The 25,961-nt window shown below is 38.4% G+C and overlaps 1 protein-coding gene across 2 annotated transcripts; it reads left to right on the forward strand.

Moving 5' to 3' along the window:
- Positions 1 to 818: 818 nt before the first annotated feature.
- zdhhc5a (zinc finger DHHC-type palmitoyltransferase 5a) lies at positions 819 to 25,245 on the forward strand. 2 transcript variants are annotated; one of them, XM_044114064.1, is made up of 13 exons: positions 819 to 1,250; positions 7,173 to 8,700; positions 11,210 to 11,331; positions 11,417 to 11,574; positions 12,571 to 12,743; positions 13,759 to 13,861; positions 13,977 to 14,068; positions 15,108 to 15,234; positions 16,526 to 16,634; positions 17,459 to 17,568; positions 20,408 to 21,441; positions 21,583 to 21,589; positions 23,692 to 23,827. In XM_044114064.1, exons 2-13 carry the CDS (start codon positions 8,537 to 8,539, stop codon positions 23,695 to 23,697), a joined length of 2,205 nt encoding a protein of 734 aa, XP_043969999.1. In that variant the 5' UTR covers positions 819 to 1,250; positions 7,173 to 8,536; the 3' UTR covers positions 23,698 to 23,827. The 2 variants fall into 2 exon arrangements, with proteins under 2 accessions (XP_043969999.1, XP_043969998.1); XM_044114063.1 differs by lacking the exon at positions 21,583 to 21,589 and having other exon boundaries at positions 23,692 to 25,245.
- The last annotated feature ends 716 nt before the right edge of the window (positions 25,246 to 25,961 follow it).

Here is a 25,961-nt window from a genome sequence, read left to right on the forward strand (position 1 = left end):
AATGCACCAGATTGTCATCTTCTTAAAATAATGTCGGAAGTCATTTTCGCCAAAAGTAATTTTGACAAAAACAAAAACAAAACAAAACAAAAAAATCAGCAACTCCTTATTGCCCAAAGATGATTTAGAAAAGAAAAAAGGCGATAATATTCAAAAAAAAAAAAAAAAAAACGGGGGAAAAAACTTTTTAGCTTCACGCACACAATATCACAATTTTATATTGCAACTAAGCCTCCCAAAGTAAGGGAGGTTTGACCCACCTACATATATTACCTTCCCTTCAGTTACATTGAGTACATCTTACTTGAGTAACATTTCTGGATACTATACCTACTGCGAATAACTTCACTTAATGAAGTGGGTATATAAAAAATCAAAAATATTGTATTACTCTCAACTGGAAATATATAGATAAGAATATATGAATATATGAATAAGAATATATATGAGGATGTGCTACTCTTATTTTAGTACAATTATTTAGTAGGCAAAATGTGCAAATACGTCTGTGTAATAGAGCTTGAATATCTGTATAGGAATAAATCTGCAGACCTCTACACGTTAGTTTGTCAGTGTCTCATAAAAGTAAGAAGTCTTGTCAGATTGAGCTTGTGTGTCGATCACGTTTAAAAAATATGTAAAAAATTATAGGTATTTGAAAGTAGCGTCGGACTGTGCCGCACTGTGTTTGCTATCAATTTAATCACGATTTGGAGCGATCGTGACGTTACCTGTTCTGATGGGCGGGGCTTGGCCTCAGAGCCAATAGTATACGCCAATGACTTGATTGACAGTCGTGATACCCAATCAGTGTTATTTCTATTACGACAACTCTGGTCTTGGACCCAGGCGCTGGAGTTTTTGTGGCTGTGAGGAATCTGTCGGCCTCTGGGAGTCTGTTGGCCACCAACATCCTGGAGACGTGAGAGGAGGTTATCATCTTGTGTGGATTATATTCACTGAGTTGTCGCAGAGACTCTGCCTTCATCTCGGAGCAACCAGGTTATGAAAGCAGGGAGCTGCTCGCGCCTCCTAACCCCGTTTAAGCTAGCTGTCTCCAGTAACAAACGTCTGTCATATCGGTGGTTTTTGCAACCAAACCCTCTGAGGATGAACTAGCTTAGCTGGGGTTTCTTTATATGGACCTGGAGTAGCTGTGCTGAATAGTTCTCATCGGATAATCCAACCGGGACCCACACTGGCACACCCTCAGCCGGGTCCGAATTCCTGGCCACTGGAAGCCCTCTCAGGTGAGGTGAATGATTAGCCGGCAGCTAGCCACGGCTAACACCTGGGTAGCTTACTGCTAACGGCAGCTCAGGGTGCAGCGTAAAAACCGAATGAGCTTAACGGTGTGTGTATGTATGTTTTGTCGGTATTTTAAAGTGACTCCCAGCAACGTCGAAACGTGTCTATATTCTGTGTAATCTGTGTAAGGACTGTGTAATCACGGCTGTCTCCACCCTTACTTTTACAGCATGACTACCCACATCGATTCCTTAATGATTAGATAAACATTATTTAAAAATAATATTGATTCCGTTGGCCAATTTTCCTGTCATCCCAGAGTAACATCCGCACCCCACGGCCCACTGTGGGCGTCGCTGTAGTTTGCGCACATAAAAAATCCATCTAATTCCTTCAATCAAATACGGATCTTTTTAAAATTATTATTATATATTTATTGTTTATTTTTCTATTCATAAACGTGATAGAAATCCGTGGAGCATCTGGATGATCCTATATTTAGGCCCCATCAGCAGATGAAGCCACCTGGTTCATGAGAGATCTGAATTGATCAAATCTGACAAGGAGTTTTGCTGAGTTGCGAAATATTTTAGAGCACTTTGCAGTGTTTTTCCTCAGCTGATGAGGAAAAACTAAGCACTAACCTCCACTACTTCTAAAATGAACTGTTCAGTGTTCAAAAGTCGTTGGACAGGAGCACTTGATTTATTACTACTGTAGGGATCTTTTTATTTTATTATTACATGAACACATATGCGGGTATTTTTCTCATGTGACTTTTTTATTTGTTTTTGCTGTTTATATCCAGAAGTTTGAATGTATGACTTACTTGAAAACTTGCTTTAACTCAGATTGTCTCCTTGAGAACCTCTTGAAGGATTATGACTCATAGTCCTGTCACAGTAAATTGTCCCAGAAGCTATTGCGATAAACAATAATATTGTTGTTTTGAGACCATTTTCAAGTAATATAATGGTAATGGCATAATAATGCAAGAACATTTTATTCTCCAAAATCAATAAAATTTAAATTCTAATGAATATTTAACACTAAAACTGGCAGATCTTTTATAGATCCCCAATAAACAAACAAATCAACTGAAATGACAAATAAAATTAATTAAGTCTATGAAAACGAAAAGGTGCAAGTTGAGACCAAAGACCTTTATCATCCAGTTTTCGGTAGAAAGAGAAAAACAATAAATTATGAAAATGGAAGTTATTGAGCATGTTTTAATTTATTATGCAATTAATTGATTTATTGTGACACGTTTACACCTAATGTGAATTTGGAGCCAAGCTGGTGATGCTGTGGACTTCTTCACATGTAAGAAGGTAACCACAGTATTAGAGAATGAATAGCTATGTAATCAATCATGGATGGTGGTATAATTGTTTCTTAATATGCATAAGAAATATTACACATATTAATATTTGTGTAATATCAATATACAATATTATGCAATAGATTAGATAGAATATGTAGATTGATTTGAATTTTAGAATATTAATCTAAAACTTATACTCAGAATCAGCTTTATTGACCATTATCATGTACAGAAACGTAATTTGGCTGGGTCTGCACACATACATAAAGAATAAATATATATAATTTACAGGAATGAAAGAAAGCTAGTAGAGGTGGACAATATGGCTGAAAAACATATCACTATATCAGTCAATATTGATAATTATTGATTAGGTTTTTGTTTTAAATATGTGAAATACTGCCAAACGGTTGATGTGGCCTTTCCTGTTTTATCCAGTTTCCTTTTAAGCTGGTTTACTCTTTTCTCCTGTCACTCCATGGTGTTGTTGTTTATTTTCAAGCTGTTAAGAGGTACTTTGGTGACACTGCAACTGCAAAGTTACTGAACAGGTTGTCGCTCGGTAACCAAAGCATAAATGAGTTAGTTAATGACATGACTAAAGCCTTTCTTCTGCCTACATCGCCCAGATTGCTGTGCGGTTCTGGATCAAACTTCAAATTATTGAACATTCTATTGATTGCATTTTCTATTGGTACTGATCACTTGTCTATTGTGATTTATTTTTTTAATGTTACAATTTTTCTGTATAATGTTTTCCACTTTTCTGTCATCACATCCTTGCCTCTGTAGCAAATCAGTAATTTGTCTGCCATGCATCTCGGCTGAATGAGCACTATTAAGATGAAACTTCAGGAGCTTTCTGAGCATTGATATTTTAAAACGAAACCACATAAAGTGGATTTTGTGTCGCACACCTGCTTTTGTTTGGGTTTTTTCACTTTGCCTTCCTGTAATGACCCCACCATCTTTATTTTTGTATCAACTGACTCCACTCAAGGATGACTGGCAACTCTCTCTTCTGGATGGCATTTACAATGAAAATAAATTAGTTAATCAAATTGAACTATATCGTGTTCCAGATTATTATGCAAATTAGATTTCAGTGTCATAAAGATTACATTTTTTGTTGTGCTATTAAATTTATAGATGGTATTGTGTGTCAGGGCTCTTTCAATCACTACAATTAATTTCAGAGAGCTGGGTTAATTAGTTTGTCTGGTGAGCTCAGTGAAAGAAAATCTACTTAAGAAGGATGTTCCACATTATTTAGCAGGCCACAGGTTTCAAGCAATATGGGAAAGAGAGGATCTCTCTGCTGACGAAAATCATCAGATAGTGTAGTGCCGTATGACAAGGTATGAAAACATTAGATATTTATTGTACTGTGAAGAGATTTGTGGCTGATTCAGAACAAAGATGGGTTTCTGCAGATAAAGGCATAATGAGGAAGGTTTCCATTAGATAAAGTCATCAGATTAAGAGAGCAGCTGTTAAAATGCCCTTACAAAGCAGCAAACAGTTCTTTGAAGCTGCTGGTGCCTCTGGAACCTCAAGGTGGAGGATGCTCCAGAGGCTTGTGGTTCATGAACTACTATTGGGCCCCTAACCAGAACTCACAAGCAGAACCGGTGGCAGTGGGTCCAGCCGTACATGAAGATGAATTTTCAAACAGACTTGTTCATTGATGACTGCTGTGCAACCCTGGATGGTCCAGATGGACGCAGTAGTGGATTGGTGGTGGACGGCCACCACATCCCAACACGGCTGTGACGTCAGCAAGGAAGTGGTGGAGTCATGCTTTGGGCTGAAATCATGGGGAGAGAGAGAGCTGGTCGGCCCCTTCAGAGTCCCTGAAGGTGTGAAAATGACCTCAGCAAAGTATATGAACTTTCTGACTGATCACTTTCTTTCTTGGATCAAAAAGAAGAGCCGTACCTTCAGTAGCAAAATCATCTTCATCATGATAATGCACCATCTCATGCTGCAAGGAATACCATTGTGTCATTGGCTGCTATGGGCATAAAAGGGGAGAAACCCATGGTGTGGTCACCATCCTCCTCTGACCTCTGACCTCAACCCTATTGAGAACCTTTGGAGTTTCCTCAAGCAGAAGATCTGAGGGTGGAATGCAGTTCATATCAAATCAGCAGCTCTGGGAAGATATTCTGACATCCTGCAAAAAAATTCAAGCAGAAACTTTCTACAAACTCACAAGTTCAGTGGATGCAGGAATTGTGCTGTGAAATCAAAGAAGGTTCTATGTTAACATGTAACTCGGTCTGTTAAGATGTTTTTAATTGAAATCGATGTGACCACTTAATGCTGCACATTCACAGAATGACCGTTTGCAGTTTTTTATAATCCATAAAATGTTTAGAAAATCTGCTGTGCATAATAATTTGGAACAGTGCATTTTGAGTTTTTTATTTTTGAAAAAAAAAATTGTTCTCATTGGGAGCATTGTTCAATAAAATTTGATTTATACTGTAATAGTTCATGACTTGAAAATTTCCATTTAAGAAAATCTGAGAAAATATCACTTGCATAATAATTTGGAACATGGTCTATTGCTAATCTAAAATAGTATTAATTGGGAATTAATTGTTTGCATCCCTACTGTAAATCTATAATTCATATTCAGAATCTGCTTTATTGATTAATATTGTGTGCACAATCAGAAAATTGGACTTTGGTTTTCAACTGTTCAAATACAAACATAAAGAAAACATCTGTAAACTTTTTACATGAATGAAATAAAGATTGGAACGATATGCACTTATATTTGCAGCCATTTTTTCCACATATGTAAATAAAATAAACCCCAGAATGATTGTTGAAGCATTGCATTAAAAAATTACTTACTTTTTTCCCCAAGAGAGAAGAATAAATCAACCCAGGCTGTAAGAGGAAAGAAACTCTCTGTGGAAACAGCCCTGATATGAAGGTTTTAGTTTAAAGTGTCCAGAATGTGTAGGATCAGCAGATATGCTAGTACCCTTCTTCCTGAACCTCAAACCTATAAAAGTGCTAGATGGAGCGGAGGCCGGCCGTTGCAGTTTGGACCTCTCCTGTCTAGTACATGAGCCAAACCACACAGCGATGGACGAACACAGAGCAGACAGAATAATGGCCGTGTAGAAGATGATCAGCAGCTCCGTTGGTCGGCTGTGCTTTTTGTGTTGCTGCAGGAAATACAGCATCACCTCAGATCCTAAGATTCCCTTATGTCGGCTCAGATCCGTCATCACTTCACCGCTTGCTCATTGTACAAAATGCTGCTTCTTCTCTGTGACCAGAAACTATAAAACAGAAACATAGAAATCCATTTCCATCTGGAGAACTCTTCATTATGGGCAATATCATTATGAATATGATAAAAATACACTTTATTGTACCAAATTTAGTTGTAACAGAAGCAAAGGGACAGGACATGAAGGCATGCAGATTCATGTAAAGATAAAAGTGTCAAAAATATAAAAATACAAAATAATATATTGTACTTGAAAAGCAAAATTACAACACAATGGTGTTTGAAAGAACTTATTGTTTTTGTCAGTTTCAGTTTCTAAGTGTTTTTATTTTACATTGACTGTTTTACTCCTAATTGCAGATTAAACAAATTAAAGTTGTGTTGCTTCTACATGTTTGACCAAACTTTTGACACTATTAGTGTATTTAAATGTGCTGTACTGGTGCAGAGTTACCAATTAAATTTGTAATTCAATACATTTCTGTCTGTACTTTAAAAAAAAGTTTTAAATCAATTCAGCAGTTTCTTTTGTATACTAAACCTTTAATATCGGTATCAGAAGTGAAAAAGTGAAACATTTAAAATGTGTATTTTATCATAACTAAACTACTGCTATATTCTTTTAGTCAGCTATGAACAGATTTTTGTGTTTTCGTTTGTCTTTATTATTTATCTATTTATTGTGTGTGTGTTTTTTAAGCTTTTACTTTATTTTTAATTTTAATTTTTTATTTTTTATTTTTTTGTGTGTGTGTGTTTTATGTAAGGGTTATATATGTTAAAGACAGCGCTGTATAAAACATGAATGCTGTAAAGAATATGCTGTGAAAATTGATAAATAAAGTAAAAAAAAAAAAAAAAAGTGAAAAAGTGGATCAGCTCATAACTAACATACAAAAGCTTTACATAGTTTTGCGATAAACGATAGTACAGTATTGATGTTTTGAGGCAATTTTCAAGTAAAATAATGGTAATAGAATAATAATGCAAGAAAACATTATCAAAGATCAATAAACTTTAATTCTTAAATGAACATTTAACACTGGAACTGGAAGACATTTTGAATATCCAAAATAAATGAAGATAACAAATAAAATTAGTTATGAAGTCTCTGTAAACAAAAACGTCCTTAAAAAAAAAAAACTGGATTCTTGATACCAAAACATCAAACTAAAGACTTTTATCATCAAGTTTTTGGTAGAAGTGGAGAAAAGAGGAAAAACGATAAATCATGCTAATGGAAATTATTGAACTTGTTTTAATTTATCATGTGATTGATTGATTTATTACTTACTGTGACAGGCCGAGTGTCTCATGTTTTCTCATTGTGTTTTATCACTGTAGGTGGAGCAACCTGACCAACCATCAGAGCACAGGATTGAACGAGGAAGGAGGGAATCCCTCTGTCCTGTTTTTCAAGAGGAAACTCTGAACTCATTTATCAGGAATCTCTTCTTCTCCTCATTTTGTTGCAGTTCGTTTTAGCACTTTCCTCCAGAGAGGCGTATTCCCCTAAGGGTCAAGTTTGTAGCGCTGTTATCCAAGCTTCATTTCTCTCTGAAGGGCCGAGCGAGTAGAGGAAAGTCCCTGGAGAAGGAGGCAAAGAGGAAAACTGCCTATAGCCGTTACATAACCAACAGCCACGGTCAAGCACACCGTCATCAGGGACGGCTTTAGTCCTGCCACATTCCTGCCCTGAAATGAGATAATTACCCTACAACATCACTGAGTGTAACGACTCAGCAGCTGCATGTGCATGGATACTAATGGATGGTCTGCCGGATTTAGCCCTGCGTGTTTTGGGAAGAAGCGCTCGGTGGCTTCCTGCTTTTTGCCCTGCGATTGCCTCGGGAATGTAGCCGGCAGGTGAGGTGGTTTCAGCCGGCCACCGCTGGGGTTTAGGGATGCCCCGACACAGGAAAACCAGACTCCTCCTGCACTGGCCCGCGTACAGACTGCTCTGTCTGACACACGTCCTGGACTGAAGCTCCAACACGCTGAGAAAAGGGGGGTTGGCATAATTTTATTTTTATTTTTTGCAACCGTTTTGTTTTGCTGCACTTCTTTTCTTTTCTTTTTTTTTTTTGATGCGGATGTGTGGAGCTGTTGACGTAATTTGAAGAAGACCACAGAGAAGAAGAAAACAGCGCGCCTCAGCAAATCATTCCTCTCCTTTCTTTGTTTCTGCCTCACTTGGTTTATGTTTTTTCTCTCTCTTGTTTCCACCTGAACAGGTCTACCTCTGCCTACATACCTAATTTATATTCCCAATCAAGCTACATCTGGCAACATCAGGGTGATGCTCTGCTGGAATGACTTTCATTCAAAGGGTCCAAACACTTTTTTAACAGAAATTGTATTCCACCACAAAGATTTCTGCCAAACCTGTGATTATTGAGTTGCAGATCATTCCCTTCATCTCACTTCTACTGCTAAAAGAATAGTTTCTACTCTTCGACATGTTTGTTTGCGTCGTTTTGGGCAAAAACACAAATTCCTTTGGATAATCTGTGACTTTTGCAGTCGGCAAAGTAAAAAAACCCAGAAGAAAAAGAAGCGTGCTATGTAAAAGGCAGACCCCTCCTCTCCTTTGCATACACCCTGTCCTTGTTTTAGCTCTAGACTCCGCTTATCCCGGAACGTTAATGACGGACTCCTTAACGTAGTGGTTGGCGAGCGAAAGCACCAATCGCAGCACACAGGAAGTGATGCCAGGTAGCAGCAGTAAGAGCGGAGGGCGGGGTCCATCCTCGTCGCCTCTGCCGCACGCTGTGGTCTCCCCCAGTCGGCCCCTCAGACCTTCCCGCTACGTCCCAGTTGCAGCCGCTACTTTCTTCCTCGTTGGGTCCACCACGCTTTTCTTCTGTTTCACGTAAGTCACATTAATACACAGATACACACACACACACACACACACACAGAGCACCCAAAAGATTGTACTTTAGTAAAAGTAAAATGTAGCCGTCCAAGAAATTACTCATGTACGAGTAAAAAAAGTATTTGGTAAAAAGTCTACTAAAGTACTGAGTAACTAATCAAATTATCAACAATTTAACATTTAAAAATTGGATTATCAGATGGACCAAAAATATATAGTTAAGTGGGAATTTTGGTATTTTGTTTTTTTGGTAACAAAATTACACAAAAGAAAATTTTTCCAAATCAGTTTCTTTCAACAAAAAACAAAAAGAAAAGAAAAAACATAAAACAAAAACTGCAGTGATTACTGTGTCTGGTGAGTTTTTGGTTAAAACATGTTTGATTTTCCTTCATTCATAGTAAAATTACTCAAGTAAAAAGTACAGCGCAGTAAAAATACTACTAAAAGTAAATCTTTTAAGTAAAAGTTACTCAAATAAATGTATGTTGTTTGTACACTACTCTGGCAACAAGGCAGTTCAAAAAGCTTTACATCATAAAAAAGCAAAGTCATGCAAAGTCATAGAAAACACCACACAGTCAACAATTGAGAAAACTAGTAAACTTTACATTTTGCCATCATTACACATGAAATCATTGGTCAATGTTTAACTTTTATGGTTCAAAAGCAACTTTAGTCTATATTTAAAGGAACTCAGCATTTCAGCTGGATTGCAGTTTTCTGGAAGTTTGTTACAGATTTGTGATGCACAGAGGCTGAACGCTTCTTCTATTTATGGGTGAAAGTGTTTGTTTAATAGCAGAATTAATATTGTTTAGTTTCTGTTACAAGAATAAAGTCATTATATTATGAGAATAAAGTCGAAATATTTCAAGTATAAAGTCCTTACTACGTTAGCAAAAATATAATCACAATAATGTTGTTCTTTTTCTTTCTTTCTCTTTCTTTTTTCTTTAAAAGTATGAACTATTTAATTGAGAGTAATCGTATTATGCTTTAATAATATTTTACCAATAAATTGAAAGCAGTATTCAACGGAAGAGGATTAGGGTCACAAAAAAAATATTTCTTACAGTTTTGACTATTTGAAGAAAAAAAAGAATTCTGACTTTAATCTTTTAAGATTAAAAAAAAAGTCAAAATTCTTAAAAAAAAAATCTAAATTCTGAGGAAAAAAAGTTGAAATTCTGTGGGGAAATAAAAAATCTAAATTCAGAGGAAAAAAGTAAAAGTTCTGAAATTTTTCTCAGGTTTTTGACTTTTGATGTCAGAAATTTTAAGCCAGAATTATTTTATGTTTTTCAGTGGCCACAATATTCTTCTGTAGTTTTCATATTCTGGTGAAATACATCAATGTGAAATGATGTTCAGTATTATTTAACTTTAAGAAGTACTCATTAAGTGCAGGGGTAGCGTTTGTTCACGTTTTAGAGGTTTGTTAACGGGTTTTATCAACCCGTTTCACCACAACCGACCCCTTGAGGATATTCATAATGTTGATTTAGCCCAAAGTAAAAATGAGTTTGACTCCCTTCTCTGAAGGAATCAGGAGTAACCATCTCAGACAGTTTTATGGGGTTTGCAAACATGATTGGTTTAATCTTTTTGATGATTTCCCATTCCCTGCTGCCGTTTCCGGTGGCACAAAGCCAAAACCCAAACACTCGTTCTCCACTGCTCTCTGCAGTTCAGCTCGGCCGCTTGTCACAAAGTGAGAATGTGGAGAAAAGAGGCAAAAGAGCAGCAGTGGGGAAAAAGTGAGAAAATCTGCTGGAAAGGTGTGATTGTGTATGCAGAGCCGTGCCTCTCTGCATGTATGCATGTGTGTGTGAGATGTAATCTGTGTGTGGTCAGTGCGGTGGCCGGTCAGATCTGTGGATTAGTGAAGGGAAAATAGGCCAACATCTGTCACCCTGACAAAAGCCCATCATCCAGTCTGTCACTCCGTCTCTGTCCCTGCAGCCCGTCTCGGTCTCAGGTGAACACTGAACATCGGAAATAAAAATTAAACATCTGCTTACAGCTAGGCTTGTCACAATAAATCACGTGATAAATGAAAATAAACTCAATCATTTCTTTCCAACAAAAACTGGGTGATAAAAGTTTAAAGATAAGAGCTCCTGTATGTTGCTGAAAGGTTTCCTATTAGTTAGTTTTGTCTTATTTCAAGTGTACTGAGATATTTACAGTAGAAACTGGAACAGAAATACTTGATAAGATTTCATGTTTTTGCAGTGAATGGAAACAAATAGCGCACTGAAAACAGTAGTTTAGCTGAAAGTATTTTTTCCTAATTAATTTGTCGATTATTTTTTTCCCTTATTTGTTTTTAAACTCTTACTCTTGATTTTTCTGTGAAGCACTTTGAATGGTCTTGTACATAAAATGTGCTATATAAATAAATTTGCCTTGGCTTACCGAACCGCACCGACCCATTCTGCATCAGTCAGAGAAAACGTGTGTTATTTTGGTTTCTGACGCGGCGCTGTCGGGGTTTCAGGTGTCCGTGGCTTTCTGAGCAGTTCTCCGTTGCCGTTCCCATCTACAATGGAGTCATCTTCCTGTTGGTGTTGGCTAACTTCTGCATGGCCACATTCATGGACCCTGGCATTTTCCCAAGAGGTGAGCGAATGAAAGTAGTTATAGAGGAGGTAGAAGCCTCCAAACTTAAGTTACTGGTTTCATTTTTAAATCTAAAAACGTGCAGCGGACGAAGACGAGGACAAAGAGGATGATTTCCGCGCTCCGCTCTACAAAACGGTGGAGATCAGAGGGATCCAGGTCCGGATGAAATGGTGCTCAACTTGTCGTTTCTACAGACCGCCGCGCTGCTCCCACTGCTCAGTCTGTGACAACTGTGTGGAGGTGCGTTCAAGGACACAGACATTCATAAAAGCTGTTCTTATTGTTCATCATCATTCGTCTCTGTCTAGATCAGAGTGATCGAGTTAAAAGTACTAAAAAAAACTAAAATCAATCAAAAAAGTAGTTCGGTTTCAAAGGGATGTTGTTCATCGTAGATCCAAAACTTAAAAATTATTTTTCATGTATACAAAATTAGTTAATAAAGTTGGACTTAACATTTTCCACTGCAAGAAAATTATGTCAGTAATAATTTTACCCTGATTACAAATGCAACTCTCAATTTATATCATCTACTTGTGCTGGTGGGGCCAAACAAAGTCAGTCCAGGGGCCACAAAAGACCCAGGAGCCACACTTTGGACACCCTGAATAATTTGACACCATTCTGATTTAGAGATTAAAACTGAAGCGACATGAGGAGCCTGCAGGAAAAATTCACCTTTCCTCTGAGGCTCGGTTTGGAACAGGAGTGTCAGATTTGGTAAATCTCTCAGTGGAAGATTTTAATGCTGCAGAGCAAAACATGGAAAAACTATTTTTATCCTGAGGAGGATATTTACCCTTCAGAGTTTTAAGAACAGGGATCGGCTTATAGGGTCACAGTGTGAAGCATCGATAATTTTAACAAATCAGTGGTATGAATATGATTACACATTACGGTGAAATAAACTGTTGCATGTGAAATATTTTTATTACAGTGGGGAAAACGCAGCAGATTTTTAAAGTTCTCCCAATCAAGGGAGATGTTTGTAATTTTTATTACAGTTGCACTTCAACTGTGAGGGACAGAATAAAAAAAACTGAAAATCAAATTATTATTATCATTAATCAAATGAAATGAATATTTAATACAGTTTTGTTGATTGGTGGATCAGCCTGCTTCAAACAGATCTAAATGTTTTATTCCAACTGTTTATTTGCACAGCTCAAACTCAAACCTTTAATGGCTCAAACCAACGATAACTGAGGGAATCCTGTTTTATTTGTGACTCTTCAGGAGTTTGACCATCACTGTCCGTGGGTGAACAACTGCATCGGCAGGAGGAACTACCGCTACTTCTTCCTGTTCCTGCTGTCTCTGACGGCTCACATCATGGCTGTGTTTGGGTTTGGCCTGCTCTTCATTCTCTATCACCGGCAGAACATCAGCCACCTGCACGCCATTGTTACGTATCCTTTAACGGTGATCCAGAAAGCTTCCGTGAACAGGTTAAGATAAGTCGATGGACGATACAGAACATGTTCATTACATTTTCTGCACAAAATCATTCTTAGATAATGGGATTCTAGCTGTTTTAGGACATCTTGTCACTTTAAATCCAAATAAGCTGCTGCTGTCCACAGCCCCAACTCAATGTTTACACTCACATGTGAAAATAGTTGCAAACAAATGCGCAACTATGCAACCGTGCATCTTTGAAAAGCAGAAGTGTAGCATTTTGCACCAACAACAAGAATGCAGCATGTGGTTTCTCGGTGGTAAGTCAACAACAAAACTTATGTCTTTTCCAGCAGCCATTGTACAACAGTAAAACCAGCTCACAAATGTGCTGGAGTTCTGCTTGGGTTGCTAGGTAACGACACAGTGCCTGTGGAATGTGACCCAACAATCAGGACGTTTTTAAAACGGCTCATTTTCTAGACAGTGAAAAACATTAACTTAAGTTTTCTTTTCTTTATTTTAAAGCACTTGGGCTGTTTTTAGAAGTAGTTGAGACCCAAATTGAAATAATAGAAACATGCAAAATGCTAGTTTTGCATAATAGATCCTGTTTCCTTAAATGAAGTCTGGATTTTGCCAGATGTCCTGGTAAAGATTTTTTTTTTAACTGTTCCATTTATTCACCAATCAGTCTGTAATGTTTGGTTTATACGCACTAACAAAAAGAGGTATTGCTCTACCAACCACAAAAATAAAATAAACACAACAAAAGTAGGTTCACATTAAAATGAATACATTTAGGACAAAGACGAACCAACATAACATAACATAACATGGTGTCACAACAAAAACAATGAAATTACTAAACATATGTTGATTAGGAGATCATAAAATGCTATGGGGACATTTTGCTTTATGTTCTTACATATTTATTGAAGCTAGATGAAAAACTAAAGTATAATCCAGTGTGTGCTCCACTGCAGGCCTGTGTTGTTCATCCTCCTTGACCCGCTGTGCTGCCAGGCTGGCTGTAATGTGTGTTGCAGGCTTATTCCTCATCCCTGTCGCCGGGCTCACCGGTTTCCACGTCGTGCTCGTGGCCAGAGGCAGAACAACCAACGAGCAGGTAGAAAACACGGAGGATTGTTCCCACTGTTGGCTACAGAGATTACTCACCAGAACATAAACAAGGTTTTCAGCTCTGACGCTGCGGTTTTGACGACCTGTCGCTTCGACTCTAGGTGACAGGAAAGTTTCGAGGGGGAGTGAATCCTTTCACTAATGGCTGCTGGAGGAACGTCTCTCATGTTCTCTGCAGCTCCCAGGCACCAAGGTGAGTTGGTAGAGTTTCTGTAGGTACAGAGTAAAATCTGCAGAGAGGCCGAATCCATATGTACCCGGACATTTGAGAAAATTAATACTTTTTTATGCCTTTTGACCTTGCAAAAACAGTTTTTGTGTGGGTGTTTCTTTTTATAAAAAGATGCAAAATTCCTTAAAACAGAGTACCTAATTTTAACAAAGCGACTTTTAAACCTAGATATAACTAGAAAGTTATATGAAAGGAGATAAAATGCACTCCACTGACAGGTTGATTTGTTAAAAAGGCATAAACTCTGACTTATGACTCTCCTTTTCACCCCAATTCTTCTAGACAATGTCTAAGAATCCCAAAAGATGTTGCTGTTTTTGTGTTACAATGCTTCTTATTTAAAAGAGAATATAAATTTGTTTTAATAAGATAAATCTCATTGTAGTGAGTTCTTTCTGTGAGTTTTGCGTCTTGCTATAAACACGGTTTTCTCGTTTTTAACACGTTTTTTTATTTGACTAAAACGTAAAAATTTTCTTGTTTTAACAAGTTTTGCATCTTGTTAAAACTATGATTTTTTTTCTTATTTAAAGATGTCTTCTATTTTTCTATTTTTCTAAACTATGAAAGTTTTCTTGTTTCAATGAGTTTTGCACTTTGCAAAAATGTTCTTGTTTAAACATTTTTTTAAATTTGGCTAAAACATGAAAGCTTTCTTCTTTGAGAGATTTTTGCATCTCGCTGAAACGGGTTTTTCTTGTTTTAAACACTTTAAAAAAAAAATTGGTCAAAAATGTAAAAAAAATAAAATAAAAAAAAATTGGTTTTCTCCTTTCAGCGAGTTTTGCATCTTGTTGAAATAAATTTTTCACATTTGAACAAGCTACTGCTCCTGGATTTATTGTTAGTCTCTGGCAATTAAACTGTAAAATGTCCAAACAGGTTAATTTCTCTAAATATCTCAGACCTCCCTGATGTTGAACAGAATCTCTGTTACGCCTTGTAACATGAGCGCGTCTCCTGTGTGCTGGTTAGCTTCACCGCCATGCTGTCTCTGCAGGTACTTGGGCAGGAAGAAGTGCGTGCAGAAAGTGAGTGTGCAGCCTCCGTTTCTGCGGCTGCAGCTCACCGAGGCTCAACTGGCAGCCAAGATCCTGGACAACGGCATCCAGGGAGACCTGCACCGGGTGAGAGCGACACGCCTGCTGCTGGGGAAACGCCTCCATCTTTAGCTAAATGTTTAGTTTGGTGCTAAACAGATGCTTTGCATGTGTGGGTAGTAGATAGCTTTGCATGCAGGATGGCAGCAGTTTTTGCATGGATGTGACACACATGAACATCCTGCAGCCTTACTATAGTATACAGGGAGGAGGAAGAAGAAAAATCTCTTATAAACCAGACTCTTTCTCAATAATTACACAATTTTCTGGGCCATATGTACATTAAATTAACAATTTAAACTCTTCATTGTTGACTCAAAAGTGTAATAGACTTAATATATTTGTATTATGAAATGTTTTGATATAGTAGTAGAATATAATTTCCAACTCCTCATCCAAACTACTCCATTTTACTCAATTTGTCTTAAAGTAGCATGCAGTTTTACTTTTGAAATAACATTTCTTTCTGTTATTTCTGTCACTTGAGTTTAAGACAAAGAACATTTATAAATTAATTGGAAATAATCTCTTTCTAGCTTTAAACATAACATTTTTAAATTAACCAGCATATTTAAACAATTTATTGGTATGTACTCTACCATTCACTTTTTATAAAATTCTCACAGGTTCTGGTTTAGTGTTTTTATAGATGTTGCTCCACACATCTAAACAATAATTCAGATACGGAACAACAAATGAATAACATAATGTTTCAAAATTATATTTTGAGACATATATAAAATGTCTGAGAGGTGGGTATAGTAGCCAAAAATTGTGCTCAAGAGAAAATAAACATTTTGTAAAAATACTTTGAATTCAATTTACCCTATGAATTCAGTTAATATTTAAAAATTACATAATACAGACTAAATATAAAGTTTTATAGAAATTTGGGTATTTTAAGGACAAAAAATTTATATAAGTAACAAAAATAAAACTTCTCTTTAAATTTTTTCTTTAACTAAAAACTGGTTTGTTTGACTTGTAGAAAATCTAGAAATTTTCTCAAGTAAGAGTAGAAATGATTCATAATAAAATTACTCGAGTAAAAAGTACGGCGAAGTAAAAAGATTACTAAAAGTAAATTTTTTTCAAAAAAGTAAATGTATATGTATCTAGTTACTTGCCAACTTCTTCACATCCTGGCTGCCATGTAGAAGAATCTGCTGTTTTCTGTGTTAAAGTCAAAGTTTGGAGGAAATATTTATAGCTGCTTGAGGCGGCGCGAGTCACTTACTGTACTGTTGAGCTGAACTCGGTGAGTTTTTATGTTTTTAAATTAAAGTTTCTTATTATCACGTGTGCTCCGGTTCTGCAGTCCAAGTCCAGTCTTGAGATGATGGAGAGTCAGTCATGTGACGCCGAGCCTCCGCCGCCTCCGAAACCAGAGCTGCGTTACCCTGGAATCGGCCAAAGGAACGCAGAAGGTAACGAAACATCACCGACCTCTGACTGCAGCTTTTCCTCTTCCATAAATAAAGAAGACATTAATCTCAGTTTTAATTGAATTTTTGATTTTCAACGGATTAATTTTTGGAAAATATGAATCTTGTTCTCAGTCTGAGCGAGTGAAGCCAGCATGCTCAAGGCCTACCATCTTGTTTGACGTGTGTTTTACAAATTTTATTTATTTGGAATTTGAATTAAAATCAACTCTATGGTGAAATATTAGTGACATTTGCTAAAAAGTCAGAATATTGCAATAATTTAGTTGTAGCAGTGTGAGAATGTAGGAGTAATACAAGAAAAAAAGCTACTAATATTACAGAATAAAATCTGAATTTATGAGAACTGCTTCACGGAAAATAAAGAATTAAATTGAGCTTGTTTGAAGTTGCATGTTGATTCTGGTTTTACAGATAAATAAATACTTCATCTTTTAACACATCAGCATCAAATTGTTATCAGTAGCAGGACTTTGAAATTATTATGCAAACAACTGAATCACACAGACGGGTTTCAATTCATTGAAGTTACTTTTTCTATTCATTTCTAATTATGTTCTTCTGGTAAAATCACATCTTTGTTCTGCTAATATAATTATATTCTCATAATTAAACAAAAAACATCTTGTAGCTTGGTCATAATACTCCATCATGATTGAAATAAAAGATTCAAATTTTCTTTTTAAGAAAAGACAGGGAGAATTTATTTTTATTAAAATCAGATCTGGTATTAAAAAATGAAAAATTTTATTCAGATTTTTGCTGCGATGTGTTTTCCGATGACCTGTGTTGATGCCTTCCTGCAGAGTGCAGCCTGCTGGGCAAAGCTCCTCCCACCCCCACCATGTATAAGTACCGGCCCACCTACAGCCCCGGGAAGAACCACACGACGCTCACTCATGCTTACGCCAACCAGGTAACGCCGTGCCAGCGGACGGGCAGAACCCAGGGAGAACCTGCTGTCTGTTTCTGATCCATTTCTCTTTGTTTCTGCTTCTTTTATCACATCAATCTAATGCATTTCCATTTTGTATTTTATTTTTTTCCTTTTGATTTTTCGTTGGCCATCTTGGTTTCAGTGGCTTACATTTGATCAGTATCAGTAAGTGATTATTTTAAAATCATTTTTCTCTCTCCGTTTGGAGCGTGGTTTTCCTGTTCCCTTCCTGTTTGATCTGGACATGGGTCAAATACTGAACAGAACCTTTTCCCAGACGAAAATGGCTGCCTCTAGTAATACACTGCAAAAACACAAAATTATCTTTATCTAGTTTCTCGTGCAAATGTCTTAGTACACTTAAAATAATACTAACCTAACTTATCCGTGAGAAATATGAGATTTTTTTAAGTCGATATTCTTTTTTTATATTGATGAAAATGTATTTGTTCCATTGGCAGATTAATTCACATATAACAACATTTTTTTAAAAGATTATAACAAGACATTTTTCATGTTTTCGTGTTTCAGCATTTAGCTTCTACGTCTTACTGAAAGGTTATTTATAAGTTAGTTTTGCCTCATTTGAAGTGTATTAAGCTGTTTGGAGTAGAAACTGGACCAAAATTACTTGGCACCATTTTCAGTTTTTACAGTGTAGCTGCGTTTCCATTGGCCATATAGTTGCTCAAATACAAATTACAGAAATAAATTTGCTTAATTGAAACACGCCAATTTAGAAAAATCTTGTGATTTTTACTGAAAACGACCAGCTATGTTAAAATAAATGTATTTCTCAAAACGACAATTTAAACACTTTTTTGTATCACGCGAGTCAGATATTACAACTACAGGTGAGTTCCAGCCTTCATTTAGTTAAAGGAGCTCAGTGTTTCAGCAGTTTTTCAGTTTTCTGTAGGTCAGTTTCAGAATAAAGGAGCATAGAAGCTGAATGCTGCTTCTCCATGTTTGGTTCTGGTTCTAGGAATGGAGAGCAGAACCAGAAGACCTGAGAGGTCTGGAAGGTTGCTACGACAACGACAGGTGTTTCATGTGTTTTGGTGCCAAGCCATTCAGTGATTTATAAGCTAACTGAAGTATTTAAGTCTTTTAGATTCTGTCTCTAATGGTCTAATGATGAAAAGTTATCAGCTGCCTCTGTACGTTAATTTGGATTTATTCTCAGTATTTGTCCCCATGTCTGGTCCAGATCCACCCGACTCTCCAGCAGTATCCAGAACTCCTCTCCTGTTTCTCCAGAATAAAAAGTTTTCCTTTCTGATTACAACCAGTCTGTCTCCTGTTGCTGTCACCATCATTTTATTATTGATGTGTCATCAATGTCCTAACAGCCTCCATCTTGTCTGTCTACTTCTGCTGTCGTCTTCCTCTGCTGCAAATGCAGAGAATATTTAACTAAACCAGATTGTCCTCACATCATTAAAACAGATCATGTATCTTAAATTAAGGCCGTAAAATGTCTTAAATGCATTTAAAAGGTTTCTCTTTAACATCTTATAACCATTATGTTATTTAAAAATGGTCTCAAAACCATAATTTTATCATTTATCGCAAAAACCTTTGGGAGAATTTATCGTCCAGCAGAATTTATCGTGACAAGCCCTCATGTGACAGTGAAGGGCTGGTAAAAACGTTCTTAAAGGGTTAATGGAGGATAAATGGTGAGTTTCAGAAACGGTACGAGTTTTTAAAGAGACATAATCCCAATTTCAAGGTAATAAATCAGGAAAAACATTTCTTTTAAATCATATTTAATAAAGATATCATTTTAAAATGAATGAAAGTGACATAATTACTTGATTTTTTTCTTTTTAAGTTCATTACATATATATTACAAGTTTATAGCTGTAAAAATTGAAGCTGTGCATTGACTCTAGATCTGTCCAAAAGATAATAACTTCAGTTTTGTTTCTGTACAGCCACACATTTATCTGTCCAGTTCTTGGATGGGTTCAGAGTCACCTGTTAACATTGTAATGCATGATAATCTGAGCTATTGGGAAAGTACAGATATTAAATATTAAGGGTCCCAGGATCGAACCTTGTGGAACCCCACATGTGATTTCTGATGAAACGTTATCCGTCGACACAAAGAAATCCCTGATCTTTAGGTAAGATTCAAACCAATTAAATTCTGGACGAGAGTCCCAGTCGCTTCAATATATATCATAATTAACAAAGTCAAATGCTTCATTTGGCAGTTAAAAGGCTTCGCTACAAAATGAAACTATGTACCCAGAGTTGGGTTGACCTTTTTTCAAAAAAAATTACTTTCTAGGAGTATTTTTTCTATGCTTTACTTCTTGCTTTTACATAAATAATTTTATTTTGAGGTATTTTTACTTACTAGAGTAAAATTTCTGGATTTTCTACCCACTGAATGAAGAACAAAGATGTTTTAACCAAAAACTCACCAGACACAGACACACCTGCAGTTTTGTTTCATAAGTTTTTCATTAAAATAAAAATTTTGTTTTGCTTGACTTTTATTTTTACTGATATGAATTATTGACATTTTGCTCCTTAAAATCTCAAAATTTCCACTTAACTTTCTATCTTTGTCTGTCTGTTATTTTTTAAAACATTAAATGATTGATGATTTGATCAGTTACTCAGAACTTGAGTAGACTTTTTACCAAATACTTTATATTCTTACTCGAGTAATTTCTTGGATGACAGCATTTTACTTTTACTCCAGTAAAAATATGTCGAAGTAGAGCTACCTGTCCTGAAAACATGACGCCGCCCCTTTAAGTTGCTCCTCCTTTCTGTCTCCTCCCTCTTCTGCCTCCTCCAGTTGAGTCGAGGGGAGAGCGTTGGCAGCGCCAGGGACTCCTCTTCCTCCACCTCCTCGCTCCTCCAGGCCAGCCAGCAGCCTGGTTTCCGCTCGCAGCCCAGCCTGGACCGCCGGGACGCGGCGTCGGACCGGGTGGTGGGCGGCGGCGAACGGAGGGAGGCGGGGCGTGAGTCTGGTGGAGGCGGCGGCATTCCTGGCTACTCGCTGGGCGGCCGCTCCTACCCGTCCTTCTCGGACCCCACTGTGCTGTCGGCGGTGGCATCCCGGTCCTCCAGCTCGGCTGGCGCCGCCCACATCTCCGAGGCAACCACCACCTCCACCAGCTTCAAAAGCTTGGCCAATCAGACACCGCCGCCTCACCACCCGTCACGTAACGGCAGCCTGTCGTACGACAGCCTGCTGGCGGGCGAAGACTTTGACAAAGCGGCGGCGGTGGCCCCTGAGCCCCCCACGGGGAGACCCTGTACACCAGCAACAGGCGGCTATGGCTCGCCCTTCCTGTCCCAGCAGAGAGAGGCCGACCTGCAGTCCCAGTCCTCCCAGTCTCCCCATCACCATCACCGCTCCTCCCACCACCACCACCCCTTCCTTCATCGCTCCTCCTCCTCGTCTTCCTCCCCGCCTCCTCCGCCGGAGCGGGACCGCCTCCTTGGCGACACCCACACCGTCCCCGCCAACTCCTCAGCCCCGCCTCCCCCGCACCATCATCATCATCACCACCACCACCACTCCCACCATCATCACCACCATTCCTCTTCCTCGCGCCCGCCCCGCTTTGCTGCCCCCCACCACGCCTATCCGTACCGCACCCGCTCCACCGACGTCCCGCTGGGCTCCGGCGGCGCGTCCGCTCGCTCGCCTCTCTCCGCCCACCCCCCGCCGCTGGGCAAGTCGCTGTCGTACTCAAGCGCAGCGGCGGCTGAAATGCAGTACCGCCTGGTCCGCAAGGCGTCCGCGTCGGCCGGCGCCAACGCCGCGGGCGTAGGAGGAGGAGGGGAAGGTGGAGGGATGGGAGGAGCCATACAAGCACCAAAGTGAGTATGCATTTCACCTTTGACCCTGACGATTGGTTTGCTGCTAACTCTTGAGAAAGCTACATGCCTGTCAGAAACTGGACTGATGCTCCTCCTGCTTTTCCTCCTTTTCTCCCTCTCTCCTCCTCTTCCTCCTGCCAGATTTCCTGTGAGTTCCTCCTCCTCTTCCTTTGCTCATCTTCCTCTCATTTGTGAAGGTTTTCAAAAGGAGTGAATTTGGTGCCGCCATTTTCTTCAAATCTAACAGAATTGCTGTCAAACATTTGTGCAGCAAATATGAATATTTCTGCCGCTATAATTTTAAAGATACTGATAAAAAAAAAGTTTCCAGAGGGCGAAAAGGCCCCACCTTCTTATACGCTGCTATTGGTTTGGATAAATTAATGAAAGTTTAAAGGTCCAAAGGTCAACCATTAGATTTGAAGGCTTGGGGTCATCATCACTCGGGTTCGTTTACATTGTGTTTGATGCTGTTGTTCTTGTGCTGATCTGGTTTTGTTTTTTGTTTTTTTGAGAATGCATTCAGCTTTCTCACTTAAGGTTTTATTTCTCTTTAGAATCAGTGAGATTGCAGAGTATAAAAAGAAACTAAATCTAAATCACAATTTAGCAATCTCATTTCTTAGGATTGTTTCTCTACGTTTATTATTTCATGTTTTTTAAGTTTTACTGCATTTAACTAATTCCACGTACTTCAACCGATGTCAACAATTCATATTTCAAAACGTTCAGCTTCTGCTGGAGACTTATGATGCGACTTTTGATAATTTCAGCTTTCATACTTCTTAAAATATTGTAACATTCTGCCCCATTGAAATAGAAAATTTTGCCCACTTCTGGAATTTGATTAGGAAACTTTTGCTGATGTATCACAGAAACGACAGCATCTCTGATTTGTTTGGAGTCTGCATGACCTTCTCTTCACATCAACATTCGTTTTCAGTCCTTTCCTTTTCACCGTTCCACCCTGCACACCGCAGAGTTTGTCTCTCACTACCATGCTTCAGAGCAGCTTTTCACCATTTCTACTTAAAACAAACAATTTATATTTGAATATTAGCTCATTAACAGAGCGCTGTAGAGCTTGACTGCATGTTAGTGAAGCTGTTTCACCACTTAACCGTCTCACTGTCTTTGCTTGACGGTCGGGCAGCGATGAGGCAGAGTCTGGGTTGTCCTGTTAGACTGTCAGTTCCCCAAATCACACAAAATAATTAGTTAAAGCGCACGCAGGGTCAATGCGACCCTGCCACACTGCGCGCAAAGTAAAAAACTTGAGAGTCCAAATGAGCCCACCTCTTAAGGTCAATTCTTGGTGTAGCGTCACCACAAGTGAGGAGGGGAATAGGTTTTCTAATCAGGCTGGATCTTTTGACACCGCAGTGTGAAAGTGAACCGCAGCAGCTTAAAATGTAACAAATGTTGCAACTTTGGTCCCCAATCAAACCGAATCTACCAGACTATCAGGTGTGAAAACACTCTAAATAAATGGTTTTAGCTCATTTTTATCCAAGTGACTCTAGCGGCGTGCAGATCTTTCTGTATATTCTGCTAAGGTTAAAAAAACAAAAACAATTTCCAAAGTGTGTTGTTTCTATTTAAAAAGGATTTAAATTAAAATTACACCTAAATAAGTTTGCAGCTAGTCATCAAAAATCATGGCAGTAACGGATGTAAAATGTTACATAAAATGTATTTGTAATTCAGCCATGGCACTGACATCATCCATCAGCCAATCAGAAGAGACGTCACGTCTTATTAAGGTGTTGGAGCGACAAACTCCTTATACCTGGGAGCGGCTACGTATCCAGCGTTTTGGGGAAATTGTAGTTGCAGTTTTTACAGAAGAGCATTAGATTCAACATGTTTGAATGACACAACTTTTATGAATTGAGCAGTACTGTGAGATGGAGCCAGCCGCTCATTTTCTGAAAACAAACAAAACAAAAACAAACCATCATCCTCCTACCACTTCCTGTCATCTTCTTTGTTGTTTCCACCATTAGTAACATCTGGCTATTGATCACGTGACTTGTGTGACGTGAAGAAGAGTTTCTGTTGCAGATTTAGCTCAAAAACATCTTATTGACATTGCCGTGTTTCCATATACAATTCTAATTTGCACAGTTGTATATATTTTAGTAGAACAGGAATGAAATAGTTGATTATCCTGATCCTCCTCTGAATAACTTTCATCATACCACAGGCTCTAAATCCTGGTGTTTTCATGTATTTCTCTCATGAACCCAGAGGTGAGCTGATCCAGATGAAACCTCGGAGTCGGACCAATGGTGGCCAGCCCTTCTCCTCCTCTTCCTCGTCCTGCTCCACCACTTCCTCCCCTTCTCACCTGGTCTCCTCACCCAGCAGACCTGCCGCAGACCACCTGAGCTCTCCGGTGACTCAGAGTCCGGCCCACAAACCTCCGGCCGGCGGCGTAAAGAAGGTAACCGGCGTCGGGGGAACCACCTACGAGATCTCCGTATGATTTCCACTCGACTGTTCGCCTGAGGAATCCAACTGGATCATCCTGCCGCGCCCCTTACCGGAAACCATGATTAAAAAAAACCCCATTTAACTCATTTATTGAGTTTTCATCCTTTCTGGAGCTTTAGTTTTTTTGGATCCGGATTAATTTTGGGCCTCCAAGAACCTCCTACCATAGGTTTACAAGCGTAGCTTTTCCTACGGTTCAGATGAGCAGTATGGACTTTGTTTAGATCAAATTTGTTTTTTGTATATTTTAATAAAAACGTCTGTTTTGAGTGACGGTAATCCTGCGCAGACGTAGGAACCTCATCGGATCGAGTTGAAGGGCTTCTGTGGGAACTACACGTAAGACCAGTCGGAAGATAATCGGCAGAATCTCCCTCCGTAAATGCAGTGAACTCAGAGTGGGAAACACTCATGTCGCCACATGTTGCCTGATGCATGAGAGTCCCTGTGACCTCTGACCCCAGACCGTATCACACGGAGAAAAAAAAGGTGTAGCTCTCTGAACTCTGATTCCAGGAAACGCGACATGTTAGCATTGAGGGAGTAAAAAAAAAAAAAAAAAGACTACGTTCTGATTGCCAGTGTTTTGCTATTTCACTAATTTACTCAATGTGAATTTAATTCCATGTCTGTACAGGATGATGTGTTTTATTTTATTTTTTTTAAATGTGTATTTTTATTTTTATTTTTTTTGTAATACGTTCTTGACAGACTGGAGCATGCACTGTTTGCCACCGTAGGCTGCTGTTAGACTGAGGAACATTTTGTCTGTTTTTGAACAAACTAAAGTGAATATGGAAACTATGTTGTGGCTCTTGAAGGAGCAAAATTTTATAAAAAAAATCTGAGCATTTGCCTTGAAAATGGACATTTCAAAGTTATTCTGTTCCTTTTTTTAATTTTATTTCTTGTATTTAATTTTACCCCTGTTTTATATCAATTTATATGGAAACATAGTTGTTGATGAATGAAGAGTTTTTAAAAATTGAAGGGAATGAAAGGAAAAAAAAAGCTTCCCTTGTGATTGGCTGATTTGCTTCAGCTGCTTTTTTCCAGAATCACAGCTGGAGAGTGAAATGGATCCCCGTGAACGATTCAGCACAGAACCGTTTGGGGGGAAAAATCCCAGCCACATTTAGAAGAAGACGCCCCGCCGGAGGATTTCGGTGGAAATTTGGATATTTACAACAAACGATTCTAAGCAAAGTTGATATTTTGTGTGTGTGTGTTGGCAGGGACAAAAACATTTCAGATAGAAAGTAATGTGTCAACCTGAGTCTGAAAATAAATGGTTAAATGTGGACAACACAGGACATAGTACTCTGTGTTATCACCGTTATTTTTAGTGCTTTACAACGTTCAGAATGATGCTTCACAGAAGCAGAATTTGCTGGATGATAAATTGTCCCAGAAATTATTGCCATAAACGATAATGATGTTTTGACGCCATTTTCAAGCAAGTTTGCATCTCAAAGACCAATAAACTTTAATGTAAAAAAAACAACACTGGAACTGGATGGCATTTCAAATATCCAAAATAAAACATAACCATAAACAATAACTAAAAAGGAAATAAATTAGGTCTTGATGCTAAATTCCGATTTATTTTTAAAGAAAAGGTGACGCTAATGGATCTAGTTGATAACGTAAAACGGTCAGAAAAATCCAGCGACCAAGTAGACGTTGTTAAGGGAATGCGTTTCTCAAGAGTCGCACATAATGGACCTTACCAAGCGCCGCACACAACCGACCCACGTGACCTCAAGTCTCTCAAACAAAGCCTCACGAGCGTTGTTTCTATGTAAACATAACTCGATTAGTGCATCATTTCTACCGGATTTTTACAATATATCAGCTACTACAATGGACAGAGGAACTGACAAGTTCATGTCATCGTCTGGGAGGAGGTTACTGGTTTTTCAGTCACAAGCTGGTTGCAAACCTGAGGCCAACAGGTGTCAGTCAGTTATGGTAGATCTGAAATTTGGTTTGATGACGTCAATATGAGAAGCTACAGACTGCTA

This window comes from Gambusia affinis, linkage group LG04 (genome assembly GCF_019740435.1).
Source record: "Gambusia affinis linkage group LG04, SWU_Gaff_1.0, whole genome shotgun sequence".
NCBI lineage: Eukaryota > Metazoa > Chordata > Actinopteri > Cyprinodontiformes > Poeciliidae > Gambusia > Gambusia affinis.

Bases quoted from the DNA above. Each gene is read 5' to 3' on its own strand.
- zdhhc5a (XM_044114063.1), top strand. From the start codon at position 8,537: ATGCCAGGTAGCAGCAGTAAGAGCGGAGGGCGGGGTCCATCCTCGTCG. The intron at 11,332-11,416 runs GTGAGCGAATGA...AAAAACGTGCAG, and splicing joins CCCTGGCATTTTCCCAAGAG to CGGACGAAGACGAGGACAAA. The intron at 15,235-16,525 runs GTGAGAGCGACA...CCGGTTCTGCAG, and splicing joins TCCAGGGAGACCTGCACCGG to TCCAAGTCCAGTCTTGAGAT.